General features: G+C 45.4%; 2 protein-coding genes across 2 annotated transcripts; one reads left to right on the top strand and one right to left on the bottom strand.

Moving 5' to 3' along the window:
- The first annotated feature begins 4,705 nt into the window (after window positions 1–4,705).
- Window positions 4,706–16,645, top strand: KCTD13 (potassium channel tetramerization domain containing 13). The gene is made up of 6 exons (XM_006914100.3): window positions 4,706–5,137; window positions 6,439–6,608; window positions 13,265–13,354; window positions 13,444–13,496; window positions 14,173–14,368; window positions 15,853–16,645. The coding sequence occupies exons 1-6, from the start codon at window positions 4,894–4,896 to the stop codon at window positions 16,087–16,089; spliced, it is 990 nt and encodes a 329-aa protein (XP_006914162.1). The 5' UTR covers window positions 4,706–4,893; the 3' UTR covers window positions 16,090–16,645.
- A 134-nt stretch (window positions 16,646–16,779) lies between these two features.
- On the bottom strand, window positions 16,780–19,841 carry ASPHD1 (aspartate beta-hydroxylase domain containing 1). The gene is made up of 3 exons (XM_006914101.3): window positions 18,843–19,841; window positions 17,555–17,668; window positions 16,780–17,049 (listed from the first exon to the last, which is right to left on the bottom strand). Exons 1-3 carry the CDS (start codon window positions 19,717–19,719, stop codon window positions 16,940–16,942), a joined length of 1,101 nt encoding a protein of 366 aa, XP_006914163.1. The 5' UTR covers window positions 19,720–19,841; the 3' UTR covers window positions 16,780–16,939.
- Between the last annotated feature and the right edge of the window lie 1,205 nt (window positions 19,842–21,046).

Below are 21,046 nucleotides of genomic sequence, written 5' to 3' on the forward strand. Positions count from 1 at the left end.
TGTAGGAGTCTTTTTTTTTTATCCATTCAGCCACTCTATCTTTTGGTTGGAGCACTTAATTCTTTTCCATTTGAGGTACTCGTTGATAGGAATGTAGTTATTACCATTCTTTATTCCTGTTTTTGATACATGTTGTTTCTTCTTAAAGAAGTCCTTCCAACATTTCCTGTGATACTGGTGTGGTGATGATAAATTCTTTTAGCTTATTTTTGTCTGGGAAGCTCTTTATCTGTCCTTTAACTCTAAAAGATAGCTTTGCTGGATAAAGTATTCTTGGTTGTAGATCCCGTGTCTTCATCATGTTGAATATTTTGTGCCAAGCCTTTTTGTCCTATAGTTTCCTTTGAGAAATCTGCTGCCAGTCTTATGGGTCTTGGCTTATAGTCTTGGCTTCTTTTTTCTTGCCATTCTGATGAGTGTCCTTGGCTTTTCCATCCTCTATATAGGTTATTTGATCCTCCTCTTTATTCACTTTGTTTATTCCATTTAATATACTTCTCATCTCAGATAATGTGTTCTTCATTTCTGACTGGTTCCCTTTTATAACTTCCATTTCCATTTTTATGTTTTTTTTATCTCTTTGTTGAAATTCTCACTGAATTCATCCACACTTCCCATAAGTTCATTGAGCATCTTTATAACCAGCGTTTTGAACTCTGTATCTGTTAGATTGCTTAACTCCATTATTTCCAGATCTCTGTTCTATTCTCTCATATGGTTTCTGCTTCTTTGTTTTCCCATTTTGGCTGCCTTTCTGTGTCTGTTTCTATGTACTAAGCAAAGCTCCTAAGTCTCCCAATCTTGTTAGTGTGGCTTTGTGTAGTAGGTGTCCAGTGGCACAGTCCTGAGAGGGGTTCAGTTGCAGGTCAAGTTTAGTCTCAGCCTGCGCCCCTCTGGGGCCACCTATTAAGATTCAGCCAACAATCTACAGATGCTGTGCTTATAGTTGCCTCAAAAGGCCATACCAGAAACTGAGACCAGCTGCCACCAAGTATGAGTCTAGGGGCTGCTCATCCAGAAGCGCCTGACTAAGAAAGGACACACCTGAATGTGGCTTGGGTGGGGCCATGAGTTGAGGGAGGTGGAGTTTCAGGGAATCCTCTGCACAGAATGACCTCTGTTATCCAGTTTGATGGCATCTCCGCTATGGTGGCACTGAGTCTGCACACTGGGAGTGGGGAGGGCTCAACAGAGGAACAATGGATACCACCGGCACTTCTGTACAGAGCGAGTCTTGCTTAAACCCTCACTCCGACAATATCTTCCTGTAAGTCTCTGGTGCCCCCTGCATGCAGCTGAATTGGCACTGGTGCTCAGAGTGAGCAGGTCCATTACCGCGAAAGTCCGCTCGTGGACGTGGCCCCTTTAAGAGGCGTCTGCCACTGCCGCTGCCTCAATGCCACTCAGCTGCTTGGGACAAGGCAGCCTTGCGTCCTTGCCCCATCTTACCTTCTGCCATTGCAGGGTGATTTTTAGATTTCTCTGTAGTTTTATGGCTTGTTCATCTAGATGCAGGCGATTTTTCCTTGCTGTTTGCTCCTTGTTTCTGTCACAGCTTTGCTTTGTTCGCCAGAGGGATAAACAGAGCCTCTATCATCTACACCATTTTTTTTCCGTCCACAAAATAACCTTTTTGACAAACAACAATCTCCTTGTGAGGGTTTCTTCTCCTTTTGTTCTGAGGTACCTCTCAAATAAACAATCTTGTATCTGTCAAAACTTCCCCAAAACAACCACTGCAATTCTAAATTGCCCTTAATGAAATTGTGTCAGTTAGGAAAATAAGAGTACGAGTTAGAGGAACATGATAAAAAATGAAGGAAGCAGGTATTTGGTTCAGTTTTAGTTGGCACGAGTATCCATATTGACGGTGCCATGTAACCTTGTATTTCCAGAAGTTGGTCAAAGGCCAATTGTCATTGATCAGAGGCCGAAAAAATGTCCTTGTTCTGGGCAGAAGAAATGAAATAAACTAGTTCTCAAGGATATAGACAAAACTCAGGAAGAAGTCCTTATAAAGGTTTGAAATGGTTACCCAAGGCAAAGTTTATCCAAAGGACAAATTTTGGATAAAGTCTGAGATATCTTCTGAATTCCACAGTCTTTGGGGATGGTTGTAGGACAGATTTATTGGAACTCGGTTGATGCAGCAATTTGCCTGGTTAATTCTGATAACAAAAAGTCTCCAGCATGCTAACTAGTTACATGACTGCCAAGCACTTGGTATCCTCAACTTTAAATTTAGAGAGACAAATTGTGTTCAGCCAGCAGAGATTGAGCAGTAACAGGTTTGTGATGTCCTTATACATCCAAGGCTGCACACCCATCCTTTCCCTATACTTTTCCTCTTGCAGACAAACAATATTTAAAACACAAGACAAGAGAACAGACCATAAGAGCAGGTATGAAGGCCAGAAAACAATTTAAACAAGGAAAATTAAAAATCTCATTGAGAAAAATCCAGGAGAATCTTATTCCAAAGAAAACAAAGTAATCTCAATGCTTAAGGTTCTCGGCAAAACATCACGACTCTTTAATGAGAACTTTTCTCCCAACTATGGGCAGGATGGCACCTCGGTTAGAGATAAGGGGTCTCAGAGGTGCACATTATTACTAGAGTTGAGAGTCCCAGTCCATGGTAGTGAGGGCTTTAGTTGATCTCCATGGATCCTCCATTTATGACAATGCCCTTCAGACAAAGACCGCCAGGAACACAACTGTAGTTGAACACGGTAGACCACACTCCACGGGGAACCCATCTTGGGCATCTCAGCAAGCACATGTTAGAAAGGACTTACTGCAGAATTTGGGCTTGTTAGGTGATTTTCTAGGAGGGTTTGAGAAAAGGGAGATTTTCTCTAGGTTGTATGTTGTCAGGAAGTAGAGATAATTCTTTTTAGTTATCTTAATAATTCTTATCTAGAAGTTCAGAGGAATGGATCAAGGCTAAAGCTGTACTTTGTAGACACAGCAGTCATTCATATTGTGGGGAGGGGCTTGTGTTTGGTCATTTTTGTGGTTTAGACAATGTGTTCAGACATGGTTATGAAATGGTCTTTCTATCAATCCATTAGAGTGTCTTTGTGTGATGTTGATGTTCTGTGAAACTGTTTATGCTCAACAGGACAACACTGCAGCCTAGATAACACCAGGTGGGCCCCTAGCAACACCAAGGTTTCTGGAGGGAGAGGGCAAAACAACTCCCAGTTGCCATTAGCTGCTTTTCTCTTTTTTACCAACTACACTCGAAAAATCAAAATTGGCAACCCCTTTGATAGAATATGAACTCTCCACAAGTCACCACAGGCCCTGTTATTTCCAATACCTTATAACTGGTCCACCCCATTCATTTACAGTCCTACCTGCCCCCTGCAGGCATTTAAATTGGCACCCCTCACTAAGCAGTAAAAAAGAACCGTGCAAGCCCAGAGAGAAGTAACTTGCCCAGGATCACCCAGTGAACTGGTAGCACTGTTGCCCTGTTGAGCATCTAGTTTCACAGAACACCAACATCACACAAAGTGACTTTCTAAAGAGAAAGCCTATTCCATAATCATATCTGAATACATTGTCCAAACTGCAAAATGAGCAAACACCACCTCTTCCCCACAGTTCTACAATTCTCTGTGTTTAGTTTTCCCTAAAGCAAATCCCCCTGCCAGACATTAAGATCAGCTGTTATATCACACTTTTCACCACACTCTCTTGTCAACAATGTTTCTATCTTATTTATTCTATCTTTCTGGATTGGGCGTCTCACGACATTAGCTGGGATTCTAAGACCTTTACTCAGCTACTCCAGCCACCCCTGACATCCTTTCTGCTCTTTAAATACACGCCTGTTCATATCTTCTGGTCTTTGTATTTGCTCTTCCCTCTGCCTGTACCTCTGCCCTCACACCTCCACGTGGCTGCTGCTTCTCAGATTCAGCTCAGTATTATCTCCTCAGAGAGACCCTCTATAACTATCTTACTTACCCTGCATGCCCTAGCATTATGGCCACTTCCCCTGGGAGGCCACTCCCCTTTGGCGTTGTTAAAAAGAAACAACAGGCCCAAAATGGAGTCACTTGTGCTAAGCCCCACATCAACAAACCAAGACTTAATAACTAACCTGATTGCAGTCTCAACCTCTTGCAGGGGCGTAACCTTTAACCTGTCAACATGGAACGACCTGGTCAGCTCTAGTGAGATAACCTGCCCCACAGATCCCTTTGGGTCCCCTTGGGAGGGTGACCTTGCCTGAGATAACACATTCTTTGCTAATAATGCCCCTTTTTTCCCGTCCCCTTTCTGCCTTTAAAATACCTTTCCTTTTCTCCAGCTTGAGGAGCGCCTATTTTCTAGATAGGAAGCTGCCTGATTCACAAATGGCTGAATAAAGCCAATTCAATGTTTAAATCTACTCAGCTGCATTTTTGTTCAATAGCCTTCTTTAAGAGCTTGCCTTCGTGCTGTTTGCAGCGCTGAGGGTAGGCAGGCGGTAAGCCTTGCCCTATCCCTCCTGCTTCTCCGGGCCTCAGCTTTCCGGGAAGCGCTCTGAGAACGGAAACTCAACCACTGCGCGGGGACGTCGCTTTCCAAATCGCCGGTACTAACGACAGGAGCGCTCCTCGCGCAGCGTCATCACCGCCGCAGTCCGCGCGCGACCTGTCACCCAGCCGAGGCCACTGCGCATGCTCCGCACTCCGGGCCTCGAGAAGTCGGGGGCGGTTCTTCGGCGCGCCTGCGCTCTGCTGGGCCCGGCTTCCGGGAGGTGCCGGCGCGATGGCGCTGTTGGTCGGTGTCGCTGTGTAGCAGCGACGTGTGGGCGAGTGGGTCCCGGGGTCTTTGGGAGCGTCTGGAGGGCGCGGAGAGAACTTAAGGTCGCGGCCGCCGCCTTAACCACCTGGCATGTCGGCAGAGGCCTCGGGCCCGGCGGCGGCCGAGGCCCTGTCCCTGGAAGTCCCTAAGCCTTCGGGACTCGAGCCTGGCTCCGCCGCCTACGGTCTCAGACCACTGACCCCCAACAGCAAGTACGTGAAACTTAACGTAGGTGGCTCGCTGCACTACACTACGCTGCGCACCCTTACGGGACAGGACACCATGCTCAAGGCCATGTTCAGCGGCCGCGCAGAGGTGCTCACGGACGCCGGAGGTACGCGCGCTGCCCTTACTTGGGCTGTCCTCCATCCTTCGGATTGCCGTCTCCCTTATCCCTAGTATCCTCCATCACCCAGCGTCTTCATACCCCTTCTCTCGTTTCACTATCATCCAGTCAATTCATTCTCACCTTCTCCAGCCCCTACATCCCATCTAATCTCCCCTTTCTCATTCATAATCTCCCTCCTCTCCCAGTCTTTACTCCGAGCAATTAACAACACTTATGGAACAGCCCCCCTCTCCAACTCTGCCAGGAGCTGTAGCGATTCGCCATTGTCACCTCAGAAGTTTCATTACCGCTTCCATCCAGTTCTCCCACCCTTCACTCCTCACCTCAAAAAACTTAGGAACCAGCCTTGCTGCCAGCAGCACCCTTCCAGGCAGCCTTCCTCAGTTTCTTCCAACTTTCCAGCCCTTTGTTCCTCTCCACCTCAGCGCTGCTAACAACCAGCCTGGAGAGTTGGAGGGTCTTGCCTGTCTCTGTGTTTCCCCTAACACACTCTAGGAATCCATCTGTAAATGCAGATTGTAGAAGGTGAAAGCTGCTTCGGGTTAGCTAGGGACACCAGAGTGGAGAATGGACAATTCTCTTTGGCTGGAGAACCTTACCTTCTTGGAGTGTTCCATTCAGGTTAGGGCCCCACATTCCCAAGTGGAACCTTAAAGTTTGGGGGAGGGGGTTCAGAGTGGGTTAACAAGGGTTATGGGAGGTAGAGCAGAGTCTTCAAATATCTAAAGGTGAAGAATTTTTTCAATAAGTATTTGTAAATTACCAGATACTTTAGCACTGGAGATAGTTTGTAAATCAAAATGATAAGATTAGCCTTACGGAGTTTACTTTTTCGCGGGGTTGGGGAGAATAATAAGCAAGTAAACCTACCAAAAAAAAAAAAGACATGTAATTTCAGATAGTAATAAGTTCTATGAAGAATGTAAAGATAAAATGGTAGTGAACTGGAAGATGAGGTAGACATTTTAATTAAATAGGATGGTTAGAATTAACAAGAGCTTAGAGGTTTATTGATTATCTAATCTGTAGGAACTTCCTCATGGTGGGAACCTTCTCAGTGTAGAACAGACTTAGGGAATTGATTCTCATTGGCTGGGTACATTAAAAAGGGGCCTATGGGAATATCCACTGGACATGTTTTAATGGGATTTTCTTGGATAAGGCAAAGGTTTGTGAAAGGTCAGTTCTCAGACTTGTAGCTTTGTAATCCTTTCTTCATAAAAATTTTGTAGCTCCAGGGCCCCCAGCAAAGCTATTCTTTCTCCTTCTTCTCTTCACCCCACCAGGTTGGGTGCTGATTGACCGGAGTGGCCGCCACTTTGGCACAATCCTCAACTACCTGCGGGACGGGTCTGTGCCACTGCCTGAGAGTACCAGAGAACTGGGAGAGCTACTAGGCGAAGCACGCTACTACCTTGTACAGGGCCTGATTGAGGATTGCCAGCTGGCACTGCAGGTGAGGGTCCCTCCCTCACCTCCTGAGTCCTGCCCCTATGCCCATGTCCCTGTGAGAGCTGCCTGAGTAGTTAAATATTAGGATATTAAAAAAAAAAAAGGAAATATAGGGTTCTGCTTGGGGAGGCTGCCTCTGGCCTGGCTTTGACTAGCCATTGACTCCAGAGAATTTGGTAGTACTGTCCTCTACCCTCACGCCAAGACTTTTATATGGTTAAATGACTGTTCTTTCTGCATCTTGTTGTTACTACCCATCCAATCCAGCTGTTACACTACCACCTCAGTAATTATCCTTAAATACAACCCCAGTCTATTCTCTCCCTTGCTCAGAAATCACAACTCCTTTGTTCCACTAGGAAAAAAAAAATCAATTTAAATTTGCATCTATTGTGGAATATAATGACCTCTGTGATCTGGTTCTATCCTGGGAGGCAGCACCCACCTCCTTCTCAACCTTAAAAAATTTTTTTTGCAATGAAATCTGTTAGAAGCAGAGCTGCTCCAGATAAAACAGGGTTGGGGGTTCCAGAGCCCCTGCGGGACTTCTCTTCTGTGCATCTCTTAGGATTCTGAGGAGGAGAGCTTGGAAAGCATAGCCGGGATATGTGGGTAAAGTGTCACTGCCACCATAGCTGACTGAGTGACCTTGAGTGAGTCAATTCCTCCCACTGGCATTCAGTCCTCATGTTCCAAAAGATAAGGAAATGAGAAAAATACAATGCAGTGAGTTTTACATAAAGCCTTTTATTTTGTCTTATTTTTACAATGTTAAAAATGTCCTTTCTTTTATGATACAATATTAATAGATTATAAGAGTTTCTTTTTTGATGTCCTGTATACATTAAAAAGTGTCAACTATGATCTTGGAAGTGCATGTCTGCTCTATAGTTTTACATCTATCTAATGTTATCTCACACCCACTCCTGAATCTAATGTTTATCTAATGTTATCCACACCCACAGAATCATTGTGTGTGTCAAGTCCGATTCTATCTTCTTGTATGTACATCTTGTAACCCCTGTGTGACATTAAAAAAAAAAAATACCATGAGAGAATTTAAGAATTTATCCAAGGTCAAAAAGCAGCAGAGCTCACATTTATTCCCAGGTTATCTGACTCCCAGCTTTCTTCTATGCTCCAGCTGTCTCCTTTTCAGGTTTTCCTGAGACCATTGCCATCCCCACCCCTCATGGCTAGGTTTTACTTGTTTGTTTGAAGGTTTTTGTTTCTTTAAGATTTAGGTACAGAATACCGAGTTCATCATATTCCTCAGCGTGTGGCACTTAATCTTCATTGGTCTATGGAAATCTTTTCTTTTTGTTTTTTTCCTTCATTCCCAATCCCTTGCCTACTTCCAGTTTCCCCACAGATAACCCTCCATGTATGTATGTTTTCATACATATGCTTGGATTATATTTGTACCCTTGAAAAGCTAAAGCATTGTTTTATATGTGTTTTAAATTTCCATAAATGGCATTGAGCTATGGATTGTGTGTTGTTTCTTAATTCAGCACTTTTTTCAAGATCTATTCATGCTGCTCTATGTACATTTAGTTCTTTGCTTCTAACTGCTGCACAGGAATCTATGGTATGCATTCACCATATTTTATTTATGCATTCCCCTGAGATTGGAAACCTAGATTGCCTCCCACTTTCTGCTCCCACAGATGGTGCCACTGTGAGCATCCTCATACATGTGCCCTTGTGAGTCTTGGGCCAGGATTTATCATGATTGTAACTGGAAGTGGAATTGCTAGGTCACAGGACACATACAAATGAACTTCAGCAATATCATTAGATTACTCTCCTGGATGGCTGTAGTGGCGCTTTATATTCTTGATTATCAGGGATCCCATTTCTGCATATCCTTGACAATACATAGCATCATCCAGTGTTCTAATTTTGCCAGTTGGATTGGTATAGAGTGATCTCATTTTAATTTGCATGCCTCTGATTACTAATGAGATTGAGCATCTTTTCATATAATAGCTTTTTTTGGTTTCCCCTTCTGTGAATTTCCTACTCATATTCTTTACCAAATTTTCTACTGATTTTTTTTTTTTATCTCTTTCTTGTTGCTTTACAGATCCTTGCATATTTTATTTTAATTCCTAGGGAGAATTAAGCCCTATTACCCTAAGGCATGTATTGTACATAATAAATTTACTTTTCTCCTATGTATCTGGAACAGTACTATTTACCGATCATACTCAGGAGAGTTGAGAAAATAGTTATTCAAGTTATTTGCTGGGTTTTTGAGATTCAGGAGAACCCCAGTTGAGGAAGCCTGTTCAGATAATAATTTGTAGTCAGTTTTAGATGTTGCCAGTATTTTCTCTTAGAATGCCACCTGTCTGTAGCATCTATTGTAGAATAGAAATCCTTATTTTTTTATTGTAAATAACCATTTATTATATTTAAAGCAGTATATATGTGTAATACATATTATTTTATATATATATTATTTTTACACATATATTATATAATGTGTAATACATATTATTTTATATATATATATAAAATAGAAATTTAGAAAACAGATAATTAAAAACATGAAAGCACCAAATGTCCTTCTAGATTGTTTTGTGTGTGTGTTTGTGCGCGCACGCCAAAATATAGTCATGCTGTATGTGCTGTTTGTAATCTGCTTTGTTTGTTTGTTAATAATTGCCATCTCTCCATGTCAATAAAATTTTATCTAATGTCCAAGGCATACGCAAATTTCTCCATTTGTTCCAGAAATGTCTTTTGTAGATGGTTCATCTAACCAAAGACTCAATCTAGATCCTTGCATATTATGTTCTTTAAGCCTCTTCCAACACCTTTTATTCTCGTGATGTTGACTTGTTAAATAGACCACCAGTTTTTCTGCACAGTGACCCACTTCCCAAGTTTTCCTAGTTGTTTACTTGTGTCATTTGATTTGTTACCCTACCCTACCCTGAGTTTCCTATAAACTAGATGGTAGATTTAAAGGATTAATATTAAACATTTTGGTTAGAATACATTTTAGGTAATTTTAGGTATTTTTCTATTATGTTATATTGTAGAATAATCACAATTCTGTCATTCCCTCAACATTATTACGTAGGCATTTTGTAAGGTCTTACTTCCCATTGTCAACTGGAGAAATTCTTGATTTTCATGCAGTCAAATTCTTCTTTCTTTTTTTTTCTTTTTTTGCCTAATGGTATATCTTTTTAGGATTTTGTTTAAGAAGCTTCTTTTTCCTAGTTATATTTTCTATTAGCTTTATAGTTTTATCTTTCATACATAGGTCTTTTAATCTAAATGGAATTCACTATTGTAAATGTGAATTATGAAGGGACTTAACTCTTTTTTTTTGTCCTCCATAGAGTGAACTAGTTTTCCCAATGGCATCTATTAATCTATGGTAGCTAGTGTCCAAGATGGCCACCAGCAATTCAGCTTATTCTGGCTCTTGTTTAGTCCTGTCCTATACTGTATAGGGCTGACTTATGTAACCAGTAGGATATTGCAGAAATGATAGTGTGTAACTTAAAGCTATGTCATAAAAGACATTGCTGTTTCTGCCTCTCTCTTGGATTACTCACTCTGGGGGAAGCCAGCTGCCATATGAGGATACTCAAGCAGCCCTAGGGAGAGGTCCATTTGGTAAGGAACTGAAGCTTCCTGCCAATAGCCACCACAACTCTCAGCCACATGGGTGAACTATTTCAGTAGCAGATCCTTGAGGCCCACTCAGGTCTTCAGATAACTACAGCCCTGGCCAGCATCTGGACTGCAACTTCATGAGAGACCCTGGGCCAGGACCATCTAGCTAAGCCAATCTCAAGTTCCTGACCCCCAGATACTGGGAGATAATAAATGTTTATTGTTTTAAGGTGCTAAATTTGCAGTAATTTGTTACCTAGCAATAGATAACAGAGTTTGGTATCTGGAATGGGGTTCTACCACAACAAAAACTTCAAATGTGGGAGTGGCTTTAGAACTAGGAAGTGGGCAGAAGCTGGAAGGACTGAGGAGAGTGTTCATAAAGGCCTAAAGGGCCTTAAAGAGTCTGTACATAGGAGTCTAATGACCTTCGAGGAGGCTGCAGTGAGGAATATACTGGAAACAGGTGCAGAGGGGATCCTTGTTATGCAGTTGCAGACGTGTAGCAACACTGTCTCTTATAGTAATGTAGAAAGTGGAAAACATACCTAATGAACTGGGTGGCTTAGCTAAAGAGATTTCCAGACAAAATATTGAAGGTGATACCAGGTTTCTTGGTGCTTATAGTAAAATAAAAGAGGAGATGGGAAGCTAAAGGAAAAACAGTTGCACGAAAAGGAGCCAGGAATTATTGGGTTTGAAAATTCCCAGCCTTTCCAGATAACAAATGAGGTTAAAATGAACAAACAGCTTCTAGGTAAAGCTCAAATACAGGGCATTGTTAGTAAAACATGGTCTACAATGAAGCTTTGGGTGTGATTATAAAATCCTTCAGACCTCAAAAATATCCAAGAAGATGTCTCAGAGAACCATTCAATCAAATAATAGTGCATCTAAGAATCCTAAGGGTGTTGTCCCTCAGCAGTCTCAGCACAAGCCCAAAGCAAGAGAAAAGCTTTTTGGGTGTGGATTTTGTCTAATGAACTGAACCCCAAGACTCACAAGACACCCATTAAGTTTTTAGGAATTCCATTAGCAGAAACACTGCCAGCTTGGACTGAAAGGGACAGATACAATGCAAGAGGAGAAGAGGCCTTTGGACCCCCAAAGTTCTACAGGGAGGAAGCAGGCTAAGGAAACCATGGAGCTGCAAGCATGGACTGTCTTTCATGGAAAAGAAAGGATGACTCAGGGCACCCTGAGCCAAGAGCCATAGAGAGTCATTTTGGGGCAAGAGTAGGCATCTGAGAGCTTCCAACCTTTGTCTAACTGGACTACAGAATTTCTATGAAGCAGTGACTTCTATGTGCCTTCTGTCCCCTACCCCACCCTTTTGAAAAAGAGTGCCCTAGTGATTATCCTAATGCCTGTTCCACCATTGTATATTGGGTGTATGGAAGAGATAACTTGTCTCTTTAGTTCACAGGTCTTCAGATCAAGAGCAAATGTACTTATGAAGCTATAGTTAAGGAACTACTCCCAAGGAGCCTCATCCCCACCTGGACCTGCTGTAGATGACAAGATTCTGTACTTCAAGCTGATGCTGTCATGGGATGAGACTTTGGGAGATCTGGCAGGGGATGAATATATTTTGCGTATGAGAGGAATTTGAATCAATGGGAGCCAGCCTTCAAGGCAGTCCCCAGTAATTGTTATTCCCTAATACTCATTCGCTTGCATAGTTCCTCCCACACTGAATAGGGCTGACAAAACTAGCTCCATCTTGCTCCCTCTTGAATTATTTGCTTTGGAGAAGCCAGCTGCCATGTTATGAGGACACTCAAGCAACCTATGGAGAGGTCCCAGTAACAGGGATCATGTTTCCTGCCAACAGCCAGCATCAGCTTACCAGCCATATGAATAAGCTTTCTCAGAAGCACATCCTCCAGACTCATTCATGCCTTCAGATTACTGCAGCTCCAGCTGACTTGACCACAAGCTCACGAGAGACCCCGTGCCCGAACCGCCCAGCTAAGCCACTCCTGAATTCCTGACCCACAGAAACAGATATAATAAATATTTATTGTTGATTTAAGCTAAGTTTTGGGATAATTTGTTACACAGCAATAACCAATACATGCTCCATACTTTTCCCACTGATTTGTGATGTCCTTTTTATAAACATCAGTTCTCATGTGTACATTAGTCTGTTTCCAAGTTCTATTATATTCCACTGTTTTTGTTTCTGTACCAAAACCACACTGTTTTCATTATGGCTTTTTGGTTATTTTAATATCTGGCGTGGTCAGTCTCTTTTGGCTTTTTTAAAAAATTGACCTAAGTAATAATAGACTTTTATTCTTCCATATTAATTTTACAAAAGTCCTATTCATTTCTCAAAAAAAAAATCTGGAGTCTGTATTAGAATTGCACATCTAGTTTTTAGACTGGGAGAGGTGAGAGGGGTTCTGACATGACGTTTCTAAAAGAAGAAAAAAGCCTGTGTCTGGTTCTGATTCTGCCTCCAGCTCTCCAGCCAGCCAGGCTGTTCAGTCAGTAGAACTAGTCAACAGCAACTACTGTATACTAGGCACTTAGTTCCCAGGTGGGAAGAGACAGACCATGAGCAAATATACCAAATATAAGAAAATGTGAGGAACTAAGTGCCTCAAAGAAAGTGAACTGATACTGTGAATAGGAAGTAGAGGAGGCTGCTTTAGCCAGGGAGCTGAGGGAGGAGAACTAGCACCCTCTGAGGAGCACTATTTTTGAGATCTGAAGGGGATGAAAGAGCCAGGCATGCAAACAATTGAGTGCAGACTGTTTCCAGCAGTGGGAACAGCAAAGGGCTAGGTGGATATATGCTGGATGTGCCAAGCAACAGGCCATTGGTAGGGTTGAAGCCCAGCAGGCAGGGGAGAGTGGTAGAGATGAGATCAGAGATGTCGAATTCTGCAGAGCCTTATGGACCACTAAGTCTGGATTTTGTCCCAAAGGCAGCAAGCAGCTTTTGAAAACTTTTAAGTGAGGGAGTGAGTGATCTTTGCTTGTACTGTTAACCACCTTCCGCTTCTTCTCCAGCAAAAAAGGGAGAACCTGTCCCCGCTGTGCCTCATCCCCACGGTGACATCTCCCCGGGAGGAGCAGCAGCTCCTGGCCAGCACCTCCAAGGTGAGGCCCCTGAGCCCTGTAGGGTGGAGGTTGGGGGCCTCTCCATGCAGCCTGACCCCCACCATTCTCCATCCTCTCTCCCCCAACAGCCCGTGGTGAAGCTCCTCCACAACCGCAGTAACAACAAGTACTCCTATACCAGGTGACCACCAGGGGAGCAGGGAGGTGCACTGGGTGGAATCCTGGGCTAAAGGTAGCCCTACTCCCGGCCCTGGGAAGGAGGAGGGGTGGGGGGTGGGGCGATGGCCACACAGAGGAACTAAAAGTGTGCCTGACTGAATGCAAACTCCAGTTCCACCGCTTACCCACTGGGTACTTTGGACAGGTCATTTTTCACTTCTGAGGTTCAGTTTTATCAATAAATAATGGGTTAGGCGAGGAATAGATAATGACTAGTGTTTACTAAGTGCTTATTTTACAACAGGTATTGTCTAAGTGCTTTACATTTATTGACTCACATAATCCTCACAATCGTTTGAAGGAGGTACTATTGTGATCTCCATTTTACTGATGAGGAAATTGAAGCATCAAGAGGTGAAGTAACTTGCATAGGTCACCCAGTTAAAAAGTGGTGGAGCTAGGATGCCAGGTGAAGCCAGAGACTGCACAAGTAGCTACTCTGCTGTACTGGGATTTGCTCAGCAAATGCTACTTCCTTTCTGAGGCCTCCTTAGCCTAGCCCCAGGGATTGAGGAAGCTCCCTGCTGGGCGCCAAACCCCTGGGTTGGACCTATGCAGGTGGGGGGAGGAGGGGAGGGGGCTGGAACAGAAGGAGGGAAGCCAGTTGTGCTGAGGCCACCTGGCCCCCTGGTCCTCAGCACTTCGGATGACAACCTACTTAAGAACATCGAGCTGTTTGACAAACTGGCGCTGCGCTTCCACGGGCGGCTGCTCTTCCTCAAGGATGTACTGGGGGACGAGATCTGCTGCTGGTCTTTCTACGGGCAGGGCCGCAAAATCGCTGAGGTGTGCTGCACCTCCATTGTCTATGCCACGGAGAAGAAGCAGACCAAGGTCAGAAGGGGTTCAGGGCCTGGTCAGGAAGGGCTGTGGTGGTGGGCAGGACCAGGACCCTCCCTGGACAAAGGCAGCTCAGCAGATCGGGCAGGGGAAAGTCCATCACTGAGAGTCAGGAACCAGAGTTCCAAGTTTTGGGGTCTTAGCTGTGTAAGTCATGATATGTCATCTGGTTCCTGACGATGTTATCAGCCTGGGCTCTTCTGACCTTGATATGAGGAATGTGCCTCAGATACACCAGAGATCTTGCAAGTCTCAAGTACCCAATGCTATTTCACACTTCCCTACCTTTGCACACATTCTTCCTTTTTCTTGGGATTATTTTTCCTCATCCCTGTCTGCCCAGTGAACTTATGCTTAATCTTTAAGACCCAAGCCAGGCATCACTTCTTTTGGGATTTTTGCTTATGAACTTTAAACTGAACAACCCCAGACAAAGATGTCAAACTTCCTTCTTAGCTAAACATGGTATTTATTGTAGTCTGGGGATGGAGAGTGGGGAGCGGGGTTACTTCTGCAGCAAGGTGTTAGTTCCTTGGGGGTAGGCTGTATTTTTTCTCCCTCTCTAGCACTTGTGGAGGATAGTAGAAGAGTTTATCACGTAGTGGAAGCTAGGAAACATTTATTGAATGCATGAATGAATGAATGACCCAGCTTCTAAGAAGCTTCCTCTCTAGTTGGGAAGATAGGAAAATAAACCAATAATTACAATGCAGCTTGTTAAGAGTTATGTTAGTTATATTCCTCCAAGCCACACAAGGAAAACGCCCAATCAACTCTTCACTTTATCCTTTCTACTCATCATTCTGTCTCATTGAACTGGCCTCCTTGCTGCTGCTGTCAAATAATATATTACGCGCACACCTACCCCAAAGCTTTTACACTTGCTATTGCCTCTTCCCAGACTGCTCCTTCTCTAGTTATCCGCCTGGCTCCCTCCCTCCCCTCCTTTGGCTGTTTGTCAAATATCCTCTGCAGTGAAGCCTTCTCTGAACTCCCCCTTTAAAGTTATAACATTCCTGGCCATAGCCATCTCTACCCCTTTTCCTGCTATATTTTTTTTCATAACATTTGTCACCATCTGACAGTTTATATTTAATTAAATGTATGTCTGTGTCCTCCACCTAGAATGTAAACTTCCTGTAGATAGGAACTTTGTCTGTTTTGTTCACTGCTATATTCCCATTGCCTAGAACAACACTTGGTACAGTGCAGCCACTCAGTAAATATTTGTCTAATGAAAGAACACACTGAGACTTGATAGCAAAGAAGAGAAAACATATAGCTGCCTGACTTCAGAGCTGGACCTCAATGTATTAGTGTGACTTTGCTGAGTAAAGAAGTTGCAAAGAGGACAGTCCAGGCTAAAGAACCTGTGTTTGCAAAGGCTAGGAGGTGTGCCAGTGCAGAGCAGCTGGAGGAAGGGGTAGCTCTGTGACTGGACCAGAAGGTGGGAACTGGGGATTGCTGGCCTTTTGCAGGTGGAATTCCCAGAGGCCCGGATCTTTGAGGAAACCCTGAACATCCTGATCTACGAGACTCCCCGGGTCCCAGACCCAGCCCTCCTGGAGGCCACAGGGGGTGCAGCTGGAAGTGGCAGGGCAAGCCGAGGGGAGGATGAGGAAAACCGAGAGCACCGTGTCCGCAGGATTCATGTCCGGCGCCACATCACCCATGACGAGCGTCCTCATGGCCAACAGATTGTCTTCAAGGACTGATCCTTGATCTTGCTCCCTGTTTTCCTCCTGCCACTAGGACTCAGTCCCTCTCTCTTTTCCTCCCCTTCCCAGATCTTTGCCTCGGCTTTGCTGGCTAAGTCGTGGGTCTCCCTTCTGTCCCTTCATTGCATGGTACAGTTCACTTTGGCCCTTTTCCATTCATTCCCAATTCATTGCTAACAACACGGTACATTCCAGCCCTTTCCCTAAGAGCCCGTCAGAAGGCCTACTTTTGTTCCCTCATCTCCATCCTTGCCCTGCTATCTTCCCTCATCAGCTGATTTAAAATTATTTAGAATTCCCTTTCTCTTTTTTTAGTACATTGTACATGCCAAAGTGTTAAGCCAGCCCTTATAACACCCATCACGTTCTGAGCTGCCTCCCAATCATTGTGCATGGTAGTTTGCTTCCCTCTTCCTTCTCCCACCATTCTCCCTACCTCCTTAACTTTGTATTACGTTGGCCTGGGCCTGTACCAGCTCAGCTACTGTTTCGTATTATTTATTATTTTAATTTTCTATTAAATTATTGGAATAAAGTTGAGTTGAGAATCTGGTGCTGACTCCCAGAGAGAGGGCCAGGGAGATGGCTGTGTTAAGGAGATACTTAGGTGGCTGGATGAGAAAAGACATGCAGCCCTGCCCCAAGCCTTTTTCTGGGGCTGGTAGCCGGGATGAAAGTAGTCAGGAATTAGGAGAAGATTTAAGATCTGTATTTCAATATTCATTAGCCAGTTCCCACCCTCAGCCTTGCCCCACTCTGCAATGGAGAAGAGGTCCTAGCTACCACTCAAGCCATCCTTGAGTGTAGCATCTTTCCAGCCCAGATGTCTTGAAGGGAACATCTTCTTTTAAGATTCTGGTGTGAAGACAAAGTCAAGGGCTTGGCGCTCGGCTCCAGCCACATTGGGATGCCAAAGGTCCACGATGAAGACTACTCGAGGCCCATCTTCAGGGGAGCCTAGGGTACATGGGATGGAGACAGGAGAGTAGCTGACATTAAGTACTTATATGCCAGAGTACTTACCAAATACTCATAAGAGTAAACATTTTGTATATACGTGCCAGGCACTGTTCTAACCACTTATATACATTAACTCTTAGTCATCAAAACAAACTATGAGAGGTAGCACCATAATTATTCCTATTTTATACAAAGTAACTGAGGCACAAGGAGGTTAAATAAGTTGCCCAAGGTCACATAGTAAATGCCAGATGTAGGAGAGGAACCCAAGTGGTCTTGGCCCAGGGTCTTTTGCTGTTAACCACGTCGCTATGTACCTACATTAATTTAATCCTTCAGTCATCTGATCAAGAAGGCAGTTGCCCCATTTCACAGGTGATTGGAAAAATTATATGAGTTGTTCAAAGTCATGCAGCCGGAAAATGGTGGGGTAATTGGGCCTGATTCTGTTCCCCTCACTCTTAGTCCCTCATCCATCCTAGAAGAATGGGAACCTCATTACCATTATGAGCCTCTGTATGCAGGAAGGAGTCATCCACCAGTAGACAGTGTCCCTCAGCCCAGCACTGGGGCTCACCCCCAACCACCAGCTCACAGCCAGGGGGGATCTTCAGGCCTGTGGAAAGAAACCAAGGCATCCAACACTAATGCCTCCGTCAAAGGGTAAACCGAGCATCTTAAACACCAGGTTCAATGGTGGTCCCTCCTTGCTCTCTGGAAGGTGACCTGAATATAATAATACAGTACTGAATGAAAGAAGTGATAGGAGATAGGGGAAATGCAGTGCAATCTGTTCTGTTTCAGAGAAAAGCGAAAGCTCCCTAGAGGAAGTGGCATCTCTTCCTGGGCTTTGTCCAATTTAACTCAAGAACTTATTATGTGCTGGGCTCTCCCTCCCTACGAGGTATAGAACTAATGACTCCTGGCCCAAGGACCACACAGTCAACTACTGTGAGAAAACTGAGCAGCCACTTCAAATAATAGGAGAATAAGAAAACATCCCACTTCAAACTATGAGTCCTGAAGGCTAAGTAGTTTTCCAGGAGGTGATAATATGATAAAAGGGAAAGACATTTTTTGGTTAAGAGTATAGTGTGAATGTGGTGTCTGCCAGGATTAGCCAGAAGTCCTTCATGATTTAGAGCACCGTGGGAGGGAAGGGTGGAAGGGAAGAGATGGGAGATGAGGAGAGAAAGGATCTGGACTTGATCCTGAGGCCAGTGTGCTTTAAAGAGGAGGACACATACATCTGATAGCATAGGAGATGAATTTAGGCAAAACAAGGTCATGGCATTAAATAACGGAAAAAATTCTTTTCCATTTTCTTGCAATCTTTAAAACATCAAAAAGAAAATCTCAGTTTGGTGCCATCATGACATTAATACTCCCTCTAACATTGCTCCCTTCTAAACAAAAGCGTAGGCTTCAGTCTTAGAGAGACTACTTAGCTAGAATTTTTTAAGCTTTTTTTTTTTTTAAGTTTAAATTTGTTTTTATGAGTACTTTCTATTTAGGGCAAGTAATATTGATTATCATTCTATAAAGATTCCTTTTAAATAAGTGAAACAAAATGTGGAGGTGTCCATATGAAAAAACAGTACAGGTGGTAAATGACTATGGCAAAGCTTATGAAGCTTATGAAGACGGTTTGTAGATAATAGGAGCTCAGGAAGTTCTGCTGTGGGCAACAGGTTGTGAAAGATTTCTGAAGAGAGGCATGATCAGAACCACAGTTTAGAATGCTCTGATGGCAGAGAAGAAGAGAGGCAAGGAGGTTGTCATCTACTTACCCAGATGGCATCTGACCCGAGCATTGGTGGGCCCACAGCAGCCCTCAAGCCGGGCCCCAGGCAGGAGGACAGAAAAGCCAGCATTGCCGAAGGTGTTGGCACTCATGAAGCTCCTAAGCCCCCTCAGTGCCCGATATGCCCCAGGGCACCGGCGGCAGTTGTTGGGTTGGCACCGGCCAGCTTGGTACAGCAGGAGCTGGTAGCACCCAGGGGCCAGTGGTGGGGACCAGCCCTGAGGCAGAGGGGTAGTCCCTGAGAAGTCCCAGCTCACAGCCCCAAAGTCCCGCAGAATAGCAGGGAAGCTGCTCTCCAAGAGCTCCACGTCGTGTCGCTGGGCATCCCGTGGCACAAAAGGGGCTGAGGGCAGGTCTGGCAGGAAAAGCAGGCCTGGGCGCTGAATGCCCAGGACCCCTGGCCCTCCCCCAGAGCCTGGGCCACCCTGAGCTGCCCGCCTCACCCTGCCCATCCCTGCCCAGGAGTAGCGTCTGGCATAGGCCCGGAGGCGACGGCTCACTAGGCCTTCTGTTCTGGGTCTCTTCCCAGGTTCCCCAGAACTCCCTGGGCTTGGCCTGCCAGCCTCGTAACAAACCCCAGGCCCACCACTGACACTCCCAGCCTGACTCCCAGCCAGAGCTTGCATATCTTGGGAGCCCAAGCGATAGCAGTACCAGAGGAAAAGGGAAGTGAAGGCTCCGAGGAGCAGAGTTAAGGCTGAGGAGACCAGGGGCAATGGCCATGCTGGCATGATGGGCAGGGAGGCCATTGCCAAGAGGCCTGAGGCATCTTCTAGACCCCAGTTCCTCTGTCCCACCAGTTCTCCACTAGTTTCCTCCATGGCTGCTCCCTGGTTACCCCCTGGGCTGTTTCCCTTCCACATGCTCACTCCTGGTTCTCTCTCCTTCTGAGGACTTCTTTCCGCCTTGTATCTCCCTCTTTCTCTCTTCCTTCATAAACCTTTAACCCTCATTTCCCTTTCTTTCCTTCTACCTCTCTCTCCTCTCTCCTATCTCTTCTTTCTCCTTCCAACTCTCTCCCCTTCCTCTTTCACCTCTCCCCTTCTTTCTTCTTTCTCCTTCCGGCAGTTTCCTCTCTCACCCTCTGCCTCTTCTTTCTCCACCCTTGTCTCCCCCTTTCTTTCTTCTCTCCTCTCCCCCGCTTTCCTTCTAGCTTCTCCGGACAACAGATCCTACCCCACTTGGACCCGCAGCCCCAAGAACCCGCAATCAGTCGTCCTCCGCAGCAGCTTCTCTTTCTCCTTTCTTCCTCTCTCTCTCCTCCCTGCCCTCGCTTCTCATTCGACTCAACCAGCGGGTTCAATCTCCCTTTCTCTCCCCACCCCCCTCTCTCGCTCTTTCTCGCTCTTTCTCGCTCTTTCTCGCTCTCTCTCCCCCTACTCGCTACTTCCGTGGCTCCCACACACCCTGACGTCACCCCTCCCCATAGCAGTCCTCTCAGCTTAGCTACCCCCGCCCCCGCCCAGTGGCAGCGGCAACTCAGGGTGGGTTGAGGTGGGGGTGGTCTCTGGATTTCCTTCTCCCGGGACCCCAAGGGGCGCCACGTGAAGCGCAAGGGGCAAGGTGCCAACCTCCAGCCTGTCTCCCTGCAATGCGAAAAGAAGGGGCAGGACCTGGGGCGGGGCGAACCAAGGGGCGGGGCGGACGCGCGGACTGCGGACAGGGACGCCGCGGCCTGTCCGTGGGTCTGCAGATCCACGGACCGGCCTGTGACTCCTCCTTCCCCTTCGTTTTCACAGGAGCCGGCCCCAGGCGGGAGCCTGATTGATGGTGAAAGCAGCTTTAGCCAATAGCCCCCGGCGCAGGGGGCGGAGCCCACTCGGGCTGGGCCGTGAAGAGCTGTCCGCGCGCTGGTGCTGAAAAGGGTGCTTCAGAGGCGTTGTGAAAGAGGCCAGGATTAAAAAACAACAACGACAACAAAAAAAAAACAAAAAACAAAAATACGCCAAAGTTGAAACCCCCTGGCAACTGGACGGGCTCATACTGTATGTCAGAAGAGTGGTCTCCTCTCTATATATCCCAGCCCGTCACCACCTTGGCTTCTCATAAACGTAGAAACTTGCCATTATCCTAGAGGAGGTGAAAGCTCATTACACACGAGCTTTTGTAAAAAGGAAGGGGAAGTCCCATGGGACGTATGGATGTGGGCAGGGGCATTTTGGGGGGCCGAGCAGGTGAGAACCCAATTGC

This window comes from Pteropus alecto, unplaced genomic scaffold, assembly GCF_000325575.1.
Source record: "Pteropus alecto unplaced genomic scaffold, ASM32557v1 scaffold44, whole genome shotgun sequence".
NCBI classification, from domain to species: Eukaryota; Metazoa; Chordata; class Mammalia; order Chiroptera; family Pteropodidae; genus Pteropus; species Pteropus alecto.